Source organism: Eulemur rufifrons, chromosome 30 (genome assembly GCF_041146395.1).
Source record: "Eulemur rufifrons isolate Redbay chromosome 30, OSU_ERuf_1, whole genome shotgun sequence".
Classification (NCBI taxonomy): Eukaryota; Metazoa; Chordata; class Mammalia; order Primates; family Lemuridae; genus Eulemur; species Eulemur rufifrons.
The window spans coordinates 37,246,474-37,261,621 of NC_091012.1; the positions used below are offsets into that span (position 1 = coordinate 37,246,474).

The window sequence follows — 15,148 nt, forward strand, 5'->3', positions numbered from 1 at the left end:
AAATTTATATATAAAAGGATATTCACTTTTAAGTATTGTTTGCAATATCCAAAAAAAGGGAAACAACTGAAATGTCTATCTATAAGAGATTGAATACATCAATTTTGGTATAGCTATGAAATAGAATACTATATAGCAATGAAAAAGAGAAAGCAATAGATCTAACATACTCACACGGAAAGATACCCATGATGTATCCATCATTGAAAAAAGCAAGTAATGGGATTATATACCTATTATGATCCCATTTGTGTAAAACAATGACAGCTATACATACACAAAAAGTTTGTGCCGATAAAATATAGCAGGAAGTATCCATAGTGAACCTGTAATAAAGACTGCCTCTGATGAACACAGATGAGAGGAAGGTGACTTTTATTTTTCACTTTGTACATTCCATTCTGTTTGAATATTTGGCCATAAGCATGTTAGTTTTATAACTTTAAAAAGTAGTTAACAAAAATAATATAAAAAATTTAGTTTGGCAGTTGTTATGGGCTAAATTATACCCCCCCAACAATGTTGACGTCTTAACTCCCAGAACCTGTGATGGTGAGCTTATTTGGAAATAAGGTGGACCCTGATTCAATATGCCTGGTGTCCTTATGAGTAGGGGAAATTTGGATACAGAGATAGACACACCCACAAGGAAAACATCATGTGAAGATGAAGACAGAGACTGGGGTCATGCTTCTATAAGGAATGCCAAAGATTACCAGCAAACCAGAATCTAAGAGAAAGGCCTGGAGGAGATTCTCCCTCAAAGCCCTAGAAGGAACCAATCCTGGCAACACTTTGACCTCTAGCCTCCAGAACTGTGAGATAATACATTTTTGTTGTTTAAGCCATTCAGTTTGTGGTACTTTGCTATAGCAGCTCTAGGAAACTCATACAATGGTATATGGTGTTTTGCTACATTTCACAGGACACATAGTTGTGGATCTCTTTCAGCTTTCAGATTCCAGTGGGTCTCTGGAATCTAAGAGCCGAACCCCACTGCCTGAACCAACAGAGCTGGCTGACCCCTCTGCACAGATTCATGTGGGCTAACAGGGCATGGCAGAAATGCAGACTGTGCTTGAGAGGGGAGCCTGGGCAATGTGGAAGGGAGAGGGAAGGCAACATGGGGTGTTCTCTCCACCGCACCTACACAGTCTATCAGAAATGCGCACTGACTCAACATAACACAAAGCTCTAGGGTGCTCCTCCCTGGCCCAGATGCCACCCCCACTCTGCCTATTCTTCCCTGTCCATTTCTTGTAGGATCTGCTCTCACATGCCACAGAGGAGGTCATGGGGAACTGGAGGGGGGTGTGCACGTCTACACTGTTTCGCTGCAGCTTCCCCTCTCCACCCAAGGTTCTAAGTGTTGCATCTGAGTAGTCAAAACTGGTGGGCTTTGTTAACAGGGGATCCTACCTATTTGATGCCATAGATTATTTCTGAAGGGTTGATTTAGAATCAAAGGTTTTTTTTAAAAAAAAAAAACTCTTGAAAACTAAAAATAACAATCTTCACATTTAAAAATAAAGGCTGTTTAACATATCTGTCATTTTTTCCTTAGTTTCAATATTTACTAAATCACCAATCATATATTGGTAGCTGAGGAAAAATATGGAATCTAGATTCTATCTAGATATGCTCATGCCTCCCAGCAATGTGGAACAGAGGCAGATAAACTTCCCCTAATATCCAGAAGTTGGTAGGCATGAAATAATAGACCATTTGTTGTTCTTTAGAGGCATCAAAAATTGTTTTATAATCTCTCAATGTAACTGTGACAACTCTAATTTGTAGGTGAAAACATACACATTTAGTACTGAGCTCAGGACACCTACTGCAAATAAATGAAAGCCAACACAGAAATAGCATTATTTACTAAAATCATCCACAGTGGGATGAGGCACTATTCTATATCTGTTTTCAAATGCTGTGGATTATATTTATAGATTTCAGTGTATTTTCTGGTTGAGCAAAACATGCTTAAATTCTCTCTCGTGGATTTGATAGCTCAAAGGCAAAATACAAAACAAAAATAAAAAGAAAACAAAACCAGTAATCTATCCATACAGCATATACATTTAATTTACTGAAGAATTAAGTTTCAGGATAAACCAACTTACTTCGTAAGCCTGGGGGCTGGTTAGGCACCTGGCGATGGGGCCACAGCAGGCAGGGAGTGTTGTGGTCAGAGGAGGGCCACTGTGAGTCAGCAGAGGCTTCAGATAGCTGCGCTGGTTAAGGAAGAGCTGCACGGCTTTCTTTACAAATTTAAAAGAACAATTCATTCGATAATAATCGCTGTCACAGCGTACCAATCACTTCAGAGGACAGCAAAGGACTTTCACATATGTGGTCTCATTTCATCATCGCATTATGGCAGTGAGATAGCAAAGGGAGATTTTATTATTAATATCATCTCTACTTTACAGATATGGAAACTGAGGCTCAGGGAGGTCAATGACCTGCCTAAAGTCACACAATTAAGTAAATCTGCTAACCCAGACTGGTTTGATTTCAAATCTTATGCCCTTTCCACTACATCATATTGCTTTTCTGACTTTACTAAAGTCAAAAGGGATGCAAATCACTGTAAATTTAGCACTAAAGGAGATAAGGGAGAAAGTAAACAACAATAGGCCAGGCGTGGTGGCTCACGCCTATAGTCCTGGTACTCTGGGTGGCCAAGGCAGGAAGATAGCTTGAGCTCAGGAGTTCGAGAACAGTCTGAGCAAGAGCGAAAACCCGTCTCTACTAAAAATAGAAAAATTAGCCAGGCGTGGTGGCGCATGCCTGTAGTCCCAGCTACTCAGGAGGCTGAGGCAGGAGGATCGCTTGAGCCCAGGAGTTTGAGGTTGCTGTGAGCTAGGCTGACGCCACAGCACTCTAGCCTGCACAACAGAGCAAGACTCTGTCTCCAAAAAAAGAAAAGAAAAGAAAGTAAATAATAACAATGGTCAGAGAGGAGATTAAATATTCCAGTGGTAGAATACAGTAATAAAAACAGTTTTAATCCTTTACTGTAGAGTCAGCTGGCCTCTTGAATGCTAAGTTGAAATTTCAGTATCAGGTTGATTCTTTTCTTACAAAGCCATAAAGAGGAAAGAAAAGTCAATTCTCAAGACATTTTTAAAAACTACCTATCATGAGCTCCTCTATCATAGACCCTCATTTCAGTATTCATTTCTTCTCCAAAAAATAAAAATAGATGCTACATGATACTCCGAAGAAAAAAGAGGGAATCACAAGAAAAAGTAGAGAGAAAGGGATAGACACATTTATCATATTCCCCACTTTCTAAAATGAGAACCTAAAGTTGTTGTCAGTTAAAAATGAAGAAGTCAGAGAAAATTTTATGAATTCCCATATTGTATTAATAAATTCTAAGTAAAGATGAAAGAACTTGATGCAAACACATGTTATAAAACATCTGGCCAAACACAAAGCCACTGAAAAAACCAGAAAGATGAATTCTACTAGTTTTTTAAGTACAGAAATAAGCAGGCCTTAGTCTTGTGGTATTGAATAGGGTAGTATTGAGGCTAACAAGTCTTGGTGTTTGACTCTACAAAAATGAATTTTTTTTTTTTTTTTTTTTTTTTTTTTTGAGACAGAGTCTCACTCTGTTGCCCAGGCTAGAGTGAGTGCCGTGGCGTCAGCCTAGCTCACAGCAACCTCAAACTCCTGAGCTCAGGCGATCCTCCTGTCTCAGCCTCCCGAGTAGCTGGGACTACAGGCATGCGCCACCATGCCCGGCTAATTTTTTCTATATATATTTTTAGCTGTCCATATAATTTCTTTCTATTTTTAGTAGAGATGGGGTCTCGCTCTTGCTCAGGCTGGTCTTGAACTCCTGAGCTCAAACGATCCGCCCACCTCGGCCTCCCAGAGTGCTAGGATTACAGGCGTGAGCCACCACGCCCGGCCAAAAATGAATTTCTTAAAAAAACTTACCAAATACTGACAAAAGAAAAAAAAAGAAAATCTGAATAGTTCTATATATTAAAGAAACTCAAAACCTTCCCTTACAAAAAGCTCCAGGTCCAGATGGCTTCACCGGTAAAATCTTTCCAGCATTTAAGGAAAAAACAATACCAATTTAATACAAACTCCTTCAGGGAACAGAAAATGAAGGTATACTTCCCAACTCATTTTATAAAGCCAGTGTAATCTTGTTATAGAAACCTGACAAGGACATTACAAAAAAAAAAAAAAAATCACAAGCCAATTATCTCTCATGAAAACAGACACAAATATCAGACACAAAATATTAGTAAATTAAATCCAGTGACATACACAAAGGATAATATGTCATGACCAAGTGAACTTTATTCTAGTAATGCAAGACTGATTTAACATTCAAACAATCAATGAAAATCAGTATAACAACAGATTAAAGCAGAAAAAAATAAACACATGATCATCTCAATGCAGAAAAAGCATCTGATAGTAAAAACTTACAACAGATAAAAACTCTCAGCATACTAGAAATAAAAAGGAACATTCTTAACTTGCTAAAGGATATCTCCAAAATCCTATAGCTAACGTCATACTTAATGGTGAAATACTGAAAGAATTTCCCCCTGAGGTCAGGAAAAAGAAAGAAGGTCCAGTATCATCACTGTACTGGAGAACTCCAGCCAGTGTAATGAGACACAAAAAAGAAATACAAGGGATTGGAAAAGAAAAAATAACACATCATTATTCACAGATCATTTTGTGTATAAAGAAAATCAAAAAGAATCTACCAACTATTAGAAATAGTAAGTGAACTTAGCAAGATTGCTGGACACAATACATGTAAAGAAAAATCCAATTTGTGTGTATAGGCTTTATATATATATTTATTTATTCTCTCTCTATATATATATTTATATATATACACACACAACAAAGTAGAAAATAAAAACCATTCGCAATAGCACTAAAAACATCAAATACTTAGGGATAAATCTAATGAAAGATGTATAAGAATTGTACACTGAAAAACACAAAACATTAATGAGAAACATTTTAAAAGACCTAAATACATGGAGTGATATACTGTGTTCATGAATCGGAAGTCTCAATATTATTAAGATATCATTTCTCTCCAAATTCATTTATAGATTTAATACAAACCCAATAAAATTGCCAGCAGTTACTATTTGTGCCTGTGTATAAATTCACAAGCTTTTTCTAAAATTTAAAGGAAAAGGCAAAGCACCTAAAATAGCCAAGGCAATGCTGAAGAAGACCAAACCTAGAACATTTATTTACTCTACTTGATAGCAAGACTTATTATAAAGTATAGTAATTAAGAGAGTTTGGTATTGACATAAAAATAGAGAAACAGAATACAAAAGAGAGTCCAGAAACTGATCCCCACTTACATGGTCGAGTGATTTATGACAAAGATTCCACTGCAATTCAGTAGGGTAAAGACAGTATTTTCAATAAATGGTACTGAGTCAATTGGATATCCATATGGAAAAAAAGTAGATCTTGACCCCTACCTCACACCATATGCAAAAATTAATTTGTAATGGATCAAAGACTTAAATATGATAGCTAAAACAATCATACTTCTAAAGAAAACATAAGAAAATATCTTCATAACCTTGGGACATAAAATATTTCTTAAGACACAGAAAACACTAACCATGAAAGAAAAGATTAATTAAATAGACTTCATTAAAATGAAAAACTTCTATTCTTCAAAAGATAGGATTAAGAAAATGAAAAGGCAAGCTACAGACTGAGGGAAGATACAATACATATAATCAACAAAAAATCCAATTCAGGAATATACAAAGAAATATAAATCAACAAGAAAAAGAAACGACACCTCAGTTAAATAATGGACAAAAGACCTAAACAGACACACTTCATAATACAGACATACTTCACAAAAGAGGACATCCAAATGGCCAAAAAAACATACGACAGAGGGGTGCTTGGCCTTACTGGTCATCAGAGAAATGCAAATTAAACCACCTAAGATATCACTACACACCCATCAAAACGGCTAAAATGTAAAAGGCTGAAAAATACCAAGTTTTCGTGGAGATGTGGAACAACCATAACTCCCTTAACTTGCTGGTGGGGGCAATGATTAATTCACTAAATTGGTTACAACAAATCAAACCGGTTACAACCACTCTGGAAAAAACTGGTTGACAGTATCTCTTAAAGCTAAACATACACTTGCCCTAAATTCTACTCCTTGGTATATACCCAAGAGAAATGAGTGCTTATGTCCACCAAAGGATATATATTCACAAATGTCTAGCTTCATTTGTAATAGCCAAAAGCAGGAAACAACCTAAATATTTATTAAGAGTAGAATGGTTAAAAACAAAATCCAGAGCAAGAGTGAGACCCCACCTCTACGAAGAATAAAAAAACATTAGCCAGGCCTGGTGGTATGCACCTGTAGTTCTAGCTACTCTGGCAGCTGTGTCAGGAGGATTGCTTAAGCCCAGGAGTTTTAGGTTGCAGTGAGCTATGATGCACAGCACTCTAGTCTGGGCGACAGAGTGAGACTCTGTCTAAAAAAAAAAAAAACCCAGAAAACAAAAAAAACAAAACCTAAAACCCTGTAGTATACTCATACTGCGGAATACCACACAGCGATAACAAAGAATGAATTACTGTTACATGCAACAATATGGACAAATTACACAGAAGATGTTGAATGAAAGAAGCAAGACACAAAAAAATACATAATATACGATTCCATTTGTACTAAGATCAAAAAATAGGTAAAACTAATCCATGTTGATGGGTATGGTGGTTACTCCCTTGTAGAGGGTGGAGGGAATGGGGAAGGTGTTACTGACTGCAAGGGAACACAGTAGACCTTCTGGAGTGCTAGAAATGTGTATATACATCTTTATATGGTTGGTAGGCACACAGGTGTAGACATAGGTCAAAATTCATTAAGCTGTACACTAAAGATTCATATACTTTATTGTATTCAAATTATATCTCAGTTATAACAAACAATCTGGCTAAACAAAGAACTGAAATCTAGAATGATGAATAATTGATTCTACCAAGGCACTAGGTATTCAAATGTTCAGGTCTTGGCGGGGTGCGATAGCTCACACCTGTAATCCCAGTGCTCTGGGAAACTAGAGGCAGGAGGATTGCTTGAGGCCATGAGTTCAAGACCAGTCTGGGCAACATAGCGACACCCTGTCTCTGCAAAAAAATTTTAAAAATTAGCCAGGTATGGTGGTGCATGCCTATAGTCCCAGCTACTTGGGAGGCTGCAGAGGGAGGATCACTTGAGCCCAGGAGTTTGAGGCTGCAGCAAGCTATGAATGTGCCACTGCACTCCAGCCTGGGCAACAGAGTGAAACTCTGTCTCTAGAAAATAAAAACAAAAAATAAAAAAGATCAGGTCTTAATTGAGTAGTACTTAATAGGGTAGTACTGAGTCAAGCAAGTCTTGGTGTTTACTTCTATTAATATAAGAACAAACTCAAAAATAAGCCATTATTCTACTCTTTCTCTACATTAGGATTATTTGTTTTTATATGTTATGCAAAAAATGTATAAAACATTTTATGCAGAAAACACTAAAATTTTTTTGTTAAATCAGAGGAATGAAAAAGCCCCAAGGGATATGGAAGTGGCTTATGTCCAAAATGCTGACAATGAAGCCAAAAGCAATGACATAATCTTTAAACAATTTTAAAAAGCCAGGCTCTCTCTCCCTAATGGGAGTCTTAATACCACAGATACGCTTGCATTCTTGTTTCCATACAGTAATTTAACTTTGAAGTACTTGCAAAAAGTGAACGCAAAAATCTAGTAAACAGAATATGGTTAAGGAGCAGCTTTTAATCCTAAGTGTCAAGTGCATTTTTCTTAAACATACAAGGCTTTGATCAGAAGGCTGAAAGCAAGGAAAGAAAATTTTACATGGTTATCTCAAATTTGCTTCAGTAGAACATAAACCAAGTTTTTGATTACGTACTGATATATCTTAGCCTGAAAGAATTCCATGGCTCCTTTTCCTAGTTCAATTTTCAAATAAGAAATTCATTTTAATAGTGATAAGATGTTTTTTAAAAGGCATGATTTAGGCCGGGCGCGGTGGCTCACGCCTGTAATCCTAGCACTCTGGGAGGCCGAGGTGGGCGGATTGTTTGAGCTCAGGAGTTCGAGACCAGCCTGAGCAAGAGCGAGACCCCATCTCTACTAAAAATAGAAAGACATTATATGGACAGCTAAAAAATATATATAGAAAAAATTAGCCGGGCATGGTGGTGCATGCCTGTAGTCCCAGCTACTCGGGAGGCTGAGACAGGAGGATCGCCTGAGCTCAGGAGTTTGAGGTTGCTGTGAGCTAGGCTGACGCCACGGCACTCACTCTAGCCTGGGCAACAGAGTGAGACTCTGTCTCAAAAAAAAAATAAATAAAAATAAAAAAAATAAAAAATAAAAGGCATGATTTAAAGAGGTTATAGGATATCAGTACTACTCAAAGTACAGCTATGAAGAAGACTTACAACAGGACAAGAAAGAAATTTGGCAAATAATGAAAATATTAGCTACTGTGGCATTCTGAATGAAGAGGAGAATCTCTCAGTCTTTGGAAAGGTCAGGGCAAAAAAGGCGTATCGTCAAACATCATGGTATCTAACATTACTGCATTTTTATTTCATTCTCATGCTTTTTCCTAGGGAAGCCTTTCCTTTTTCACCCTAACAAGTACACCGACAAGAACCAACAAATACCTCTTACAAGATTCACTAAATTAGCTAAAAGTCAACAAATATTAAAGTTTGCTCAATAAATAAACCTATATAGCAAAGGAAGTATGTCACTTTGAGCTTCTGATTGCCTCTACAAAGCCAGCTTCTGCAATAACCAGTCCCTATGGTTTCATGGGTTTGCAGAGGAATTCATTTGTGTGGGTTTCCTTCTCCACAACACTGATGAGGAAAGGGAAAACTAAAGGTAGGCTTTATATTCCACTTTGTGAAGGAAGCAGCCAAAACAGTTGTTCCATTAAACTGTAATTATCCATGTCTACACAATCATTTTTTTCCTTAATTAAGGATACTTATGATCAAAGTTGTACCATATCCGGAAGAGCCAAGCACTCTCTGCTTTCGTAGTTCTCCTTTCATTTTCAGGAATACCCTGCAGACAAATTACAGAAATCAATGCATACACAAGGACACAAACACATTTATTTTGAGCCATTCCTTTGTAGAATCAGAAATAGAGGCTACTACATACAAGATACTCTCCAACACAGGTAATATTAGAAATTTAATAGTTTATATATTGCAACTTTGGAATAAGAAATTGAAATGCTTTTCCGAACATCTCTATTACTCAGGTTGCTTGCTAATTCATGAATCTATTGTCATTTAAAAAAAATCAATGTGGGATAATTCATCTCCTAAATCTGATAGACTCATACACCCAATATAATAGCACCTCAAGCAGGAAACATCACATCAACACCCCTATCTTTGGGCGTTGTCATGGGTCTCAAAACTAACTGGCATCTTCAAAGCTGCTACTGTGTTCCTAGAACACTAGCAAATGAAAACAAGTAGGAAATTCCATGGTAAGCCTGACTGGCTAGGAGGGAAAACTAACATAGCAAGCAAGCATCTTCTAAAATAGCTTCCAAAAATATAAACCGTGTCCTTATTTGTAATACGGTACCATCAGCACTTGGGCAGTTGGGTGATCTGGTTCCAGTCCTGGCTCACTGACATTAACTAGTTTGGGCAAGTCCCTTTCCCTCTCTGGGCATGAATTTTTTCATGTATAAAATCTGAGGGTTAGAGAATCTGTAAGGCCCTTTCCAGTGCTAATGTTCTATGGTTCCATGGTTTTGTTTTCTAAAAGCACAGTATTTAGATTCTGGGTTTTGGTTCCTTCCTAATCCTCAAAATAAATTGCTTTTTTTCTCAACATTTACCAATACATACACAACATAAAACTGTCCGGGAACGCTGTAAGGACTTACAAGAGCCGAGAACACCTTCTGTGTTTCCTTTTACGACACTAGGCATAGGTTTGTGTGCCTCCACTTCTCGAAGAGTGGCTCATCTCTAAATGTCACCAGCCCCTCACCACATGAACACCTGTATACCTACCCCTCACACACTCCATACTTACTATAATGTTCCTCTGTGCTTCCTAGTGGGCACTCAAAATATTAAGTAAACAGCATAATCAAGACATCCATAGGGTTTTGAAGTCAAGGGAAAAATGGCCTTTTGTTCCATATGTCACAACTGGTACTCACTCACCTGGCTCTCTCCCTGTCACTGCATTTCCATTTATTCTCTGAGGTGACACAGCTGGTGGAGACTTATGCTCCCACGCATTTGTCTTGGGAGCTGTATAATTAACTTTATTCTTATTTTGACACTGAGGAACTGTTACCCCTTGGATGCTACCCCAGCATCTTGGTATCATGGGGATTTATCCAGCCTGGTTTGTACAAATATTTTAAGCCCATGGAATTCTATTTTCAGGCTCTGGCCACAAAGAGGCAAGTACTTACTATATCATATATATACATTTGCACTCATCACTCAATAGCTAACAAAATTAGCATTTAGGAAATGAATCTGAGAATTAAAAAAAAAAAAAAAAAACCACACCCTGAAGACAAATATACCAGGGCTTGTTTCAGGTAAGAAAAAGAATTGTGTTTTGAAAGAGATGCTTTCCATCTTCAAAAACCTAATGTCTGTGATTTCTCATCTAATGTTGAGTAGAGAGTACTCAGTGGTACTCAGAAACTATTGAAAAATGGATGGAAAATACCAGAAAAGGGTGGTGAGTCTAGAGAGGGCAGCAAGTTACACTGCACTCAGTCCAACAGGCTCAGGTTCATAGGAACAACTGAGAAACTGACACATGGAAGGAAAAAAGTAAGAAAATGTGGCCAAGGTTGATGGACAGGGTAAGAAAGTACATTCCGCTGAACAGGCAGGGAAGACTGATTGAAGATTCAAAAGCTTCCAGGCAGTTCTCAAGGGCAGCTGCTGGTCATCCAATTTGAAAGTTACACAGGAAGAGCAGCTGGAGTGGGGCTTACATCAGAGACAGGCCTTCATGCGCAAACCAAAGTGGAAAAAGGCTCCCTGTGCCAGAGGAGTCACTTGAAAAGCCAGCAGTGCTTAAGAGCCTGCTCTCCTCTGTGGCAAAAGCCCAGGGTGGCCCACAGATATGAAAGCTGTCACCCTTGATAACCACACGCTGTCGAAAATTTGCTTTTGTCCCTATGGAGCAGTGAGAAAAGCCAGGAATGATGTCAGTTAAAAGCTGAGGCAAATAAGACAGGATCTGAATAGTGGCACGAAGTCTACAGTAGATTGTTTTCTTTCCAAACGACTGCACATTCGACAGAAATGCCAGGGACAAAACAAATGCATATTTACCAAATGTTCTTGGTCTGAATCAACACCAACCCTAAAGGAGAAACACAAAGAGCAAATGAGATTTCAAAGCCAAAAAAAGGTCTATTCACATATGTACATTGTTAGGCAACTACTTTTCTCAACACAGAAGCTGTGGAACGGTTCATGTTTTCTTGTTTCTTTATGGTTGTTGATGTAGATTTTTGGCTCCTGCTACTTTCCTTAGCAACAGCTTGGATTCTAAGGCAAGCACGGTGTACTAATGATTCTCTTCCTGCAATCCCACTTATCCGTCTCAGAAACATAGCATTTTCTTCTCTGATATAAGTCCACTCTAAGCAGAGGCTGGGAGAGCAAAACTGCCCCTGTTTCTGAATAAGAACTGCTGGGTAGTACCAAAAACAAGGCTGGCAATTCCGGGAGGGAGTTGCATGTTTTTGGGCCTCGAAGCTCTCATGGCAACATTCTATTATAATGACTGAAGAGAGGGTCCAATTATAGGTTTTTCATAGGCAAATGGATAGACATTAGCCTTGGTTCTTCACAATACTTTTTTATCTACTTAAAATTCCTGCTTTCCGTATCCCAGGGAGAAGCTTCATTAAGAAGTTCTCTTTGACTGCTCTCTATCCCCTAAACAGGAGCACTAATCAACTCTGTTCATTCTTCCTCTACATTGTCTATTAGGTCTTCTCTCCTTTCTAGCCCAAATTGCTCAAGCACAGCCCTCACCCCGACTCATGGGGTCTGTTGTGGAAGGTTTCCCAGCTGCCAGGCTCTCCCCTAGAGTCAGCTGTCAACAGCACAGAACTCACTGGGTTATTTCCTTGACAAAAGACTCTGAGAGTGGCTTGCAACCCAGAGGGCTGAGTCTGAAGTCCTTTGTGTGACAGGCAGTCAAGACTCCCTACAAACTAGCGCCCCCTCCCCCCCCCCGACTCCCTGCCCCACTCCCTGCCCCACTCCAACCTACCTTACCACCATCATTTCCCATCACTCTCCTCTACATACCCTATAGTAGCCATACCCACCTACCCCTCTCCCCAAATCCCTATCCTCTCCCAAGCCTCCATGCCTTTGCTCATGCTGTTCCCTCTAGCTGAAATGTGCTTGCCCTCATTCTTTTCTACTCATTTTTCAATTCCAAAGTAACCATTCTATGACCTCTTCAAGCAGAATCATTTTTGCCTCTGTATATTTACAGTACTTTCTTGTCCTTTATTATAATATTTATAGCACAGTAGAGTATGGTTATTTACCTGTCAGTTTCCCCAAAAAGACTGTGAGCTCCTTGAGGGTAAAGACCATGTCTCAATTCATCTCTGTATCCCCAGAGTCTAGCACCGTACCTGACACACAATAGGTGCTCAAATGTTTATCGATTAAGTTAACTACTACAGACAACACAGAAAAAAATAGCGCTATGAGCAGCTGTAGCAGTAGCATCCCAGAATATGAATAGCATTGAAGGGAGAAAAATGATGCAAGACCACATCTAGAAGGCAAGGGATTCATGGTCAAGTACTTGAAAACAGATGGCCATGACCAGATTCATAATTCAAAGAAAGGCTTTTTTTTTTCCTTTGTTAAAATGGCCAGGAGCTGTTTAATATTTTCTCAGTCACATTAAACTCTAACCACATTTATGCATCTCAAGTGACATCTAGTGGTCTTGCAGATAGCACATTTGTAACACTCAGATGGTACATTATCAGAAGCCAATTCCATACAATAAACATTTATACAGCACTTATTATTTGCCAGGCACTGCACTAGGCACAGGGCATAGACATGAATTAAACACGACCCTTGCCCTCAAGGAGCTCACACCCTAGTGGGGGAAACAGACACAGCTAGAGCATAATCGCTAAGGGCTTGCTATCAGGGCATGCTGGCTTCTAATCTGGGCTCGGCTGCTTTCTAGCAAGTTATGTAGCCCTATGAACTGTAATTTTATCACCTGGAAAATGGGGCTAATACCAACCACACAGAGTTGCTGCAAGGATTAAATGAGAAAATGTATCGGAAGATCTTACAAGAGCATCTGACTCAGCTCTTATAACGATATTACAAGGCTGAACAAATAAGTGCTATAATGGGGAGATCCAAAGTTACACAAACAGAAGGGCGGTTCCAAGAGAAAAGAACAGAGGGAAAAGGAGGAGGCATTTAGCTGTGTCATTTACTGAAAGTGAAAGAGCATTTTAGGTAGAGGGAACAGTATGAGCAAAGGCTCAGATACAGAAAAGTACAAAGTACGTGAAGTAAATGATAGGGATCCAAATGTGACTGTCACATTATGTGAAAGGACCCAGGAATAGCTGGCTAGTTCTAATTTACTGAGGATCCATTGTCCACACGACAGCTAGAGTGACCTTTTTACACTGTAAATGAGTTCAATGTCACTGGAAAATCCTCCAAGATTTCCAATTGTACTTTAAAATCCAAACTCCTTACCATGTCCTACAAGACCCCATAGCAGGGGGCCACAAACTACAGCCCCCAGACTACATCTAGTATCCTTTCTGCTTTTGTAAATAAAGTTTTGTTGGAACACAACCGCACCAGTTAATTTATATATTATCTATGGCTGCTTTCACCCTAGAGTAGTTGAGTAGCTGAGACAGAGACTGTATGGCCTGTCAAGGCTAAAAATTTACAATCTGGCCCTTTTCAGTAAAAGTTTGCAGACTCCTAACCCCCATAGGATCTTGTCCACCTCATTTCCTACCAACCCTTCAATCACTACACTCTAGCTATGTGAGTTTTCCTGTTCATTAAACAGGCCAAGTCTGTTCCTGCCTCAGGACCTTTGCACTTGCTCTTCCCTCTGCCTGGACAGTTCTTCCTCCTGATCATTGTTTAGCCATCTAGCCATATCTTGTCATTCAGGTAGACTGATCTCAAAGGTTATCTCTTAGAGAGACCTTCCCTGACCTCCTTATGTAAAATGCACCCCCACCCCAGTCACTATCACATTACTTTGCTTGACTGCTAGCACAGCATTTAATACTACCTAAAATTGTCAGGTTCATTTATTTACTAGCTTAGTCTGTCTTCTCCCACTAAAGTATAGATATTATGAGATCAGGGACCTTTTCTATTTTGTTACTATCACCGTCCTTCTCTACAGCAGGGTTTCTTAATCTTAGCAATACTGACATTTTGGCCCAGATAATTCTTTGTTGGCAGGTGGGGGGAGGGGAAGAGCCTGTCCTGTGCACTGTAAGATGTTTAGCAGCATTCCTGGTCTCTATCCCTTTGATGCCAGCAGCAGCCCCTGCTTCTAGTTGTGACAATCAAAAATGTCTCCAGACATTGCCAAATGTCCCCTGGGGGACAAAATTATCCCCCATTGAGAACCACTGGATTGGAGCCTAAAACAGTGCCTGGCACATGGCTAGTGCTCAGTAAGTATCGAATGAATGAATAAAAGGCACATTTGAAATGCTGTTCTAAGAGCTTTACAGACATTACCTCACTGAATCCTTGCAACAACAACCCTGCGAGGTAGGTACTATGACACGCGTGTTACAGATGAGGGCACTGAGGCTTTAAAAGGTTAAAGAACTTGCCCAATATCATAGAATTAGTAAGTGAAGGGGCAAGAACTCAAAGCCAAGTCTAAGTCTACGTGAATCTTAAACTTTCAGGATTTATCAGCATCCTCAAAATTGTACTAGATAAATTTGGAGGGAGAAAAGAGAAACTTAAAATACAGTCTCTGTTGCAAAGATGGCCCCCAAAACACCAATAAAACA

At 39.0% G+C, this 15,148-nt stretch overlaps 1 protein-coding gene across 5 annotated transcripts in view; it reads right to left on the bottom strand.

The window, feature by feature from the left end:
- SLC9A6 (solute carrier family 9 member A6) overlaps positions 1–15,148 on the bottom strand; it is a 56,277-nt gene that overhangs the window by 4,308 nt on the left and 36,821 nt on the right. For 4 of the 5 annotated variants that reach the window (XM_069464450.1, XM_069464449.1, XM_069464446.1 and 1 more), the window contains 3 exons: positions 11,409–11,439; positions 9,059–9,138; positions 2,124–2,229 (listed from right to left, as the gene is read on the bottom strand). In XM_069464450.1, coding sequence (XP_069320551.1) covers positions 2,124–2,229; positions 9,059–9,138; positions 11,409–11,439 — 217 coding nt within the window. Of the gene's footprint in view, positions 1–2,123; positions 2,230–9,058; positions 9,139–11,408; positions 11,440–12,646; positions 12,737–15,148 lie in introns of all 5 variants that reach the window. The other variant, XM_069464445.1, reaches the window with a different exon arrangement.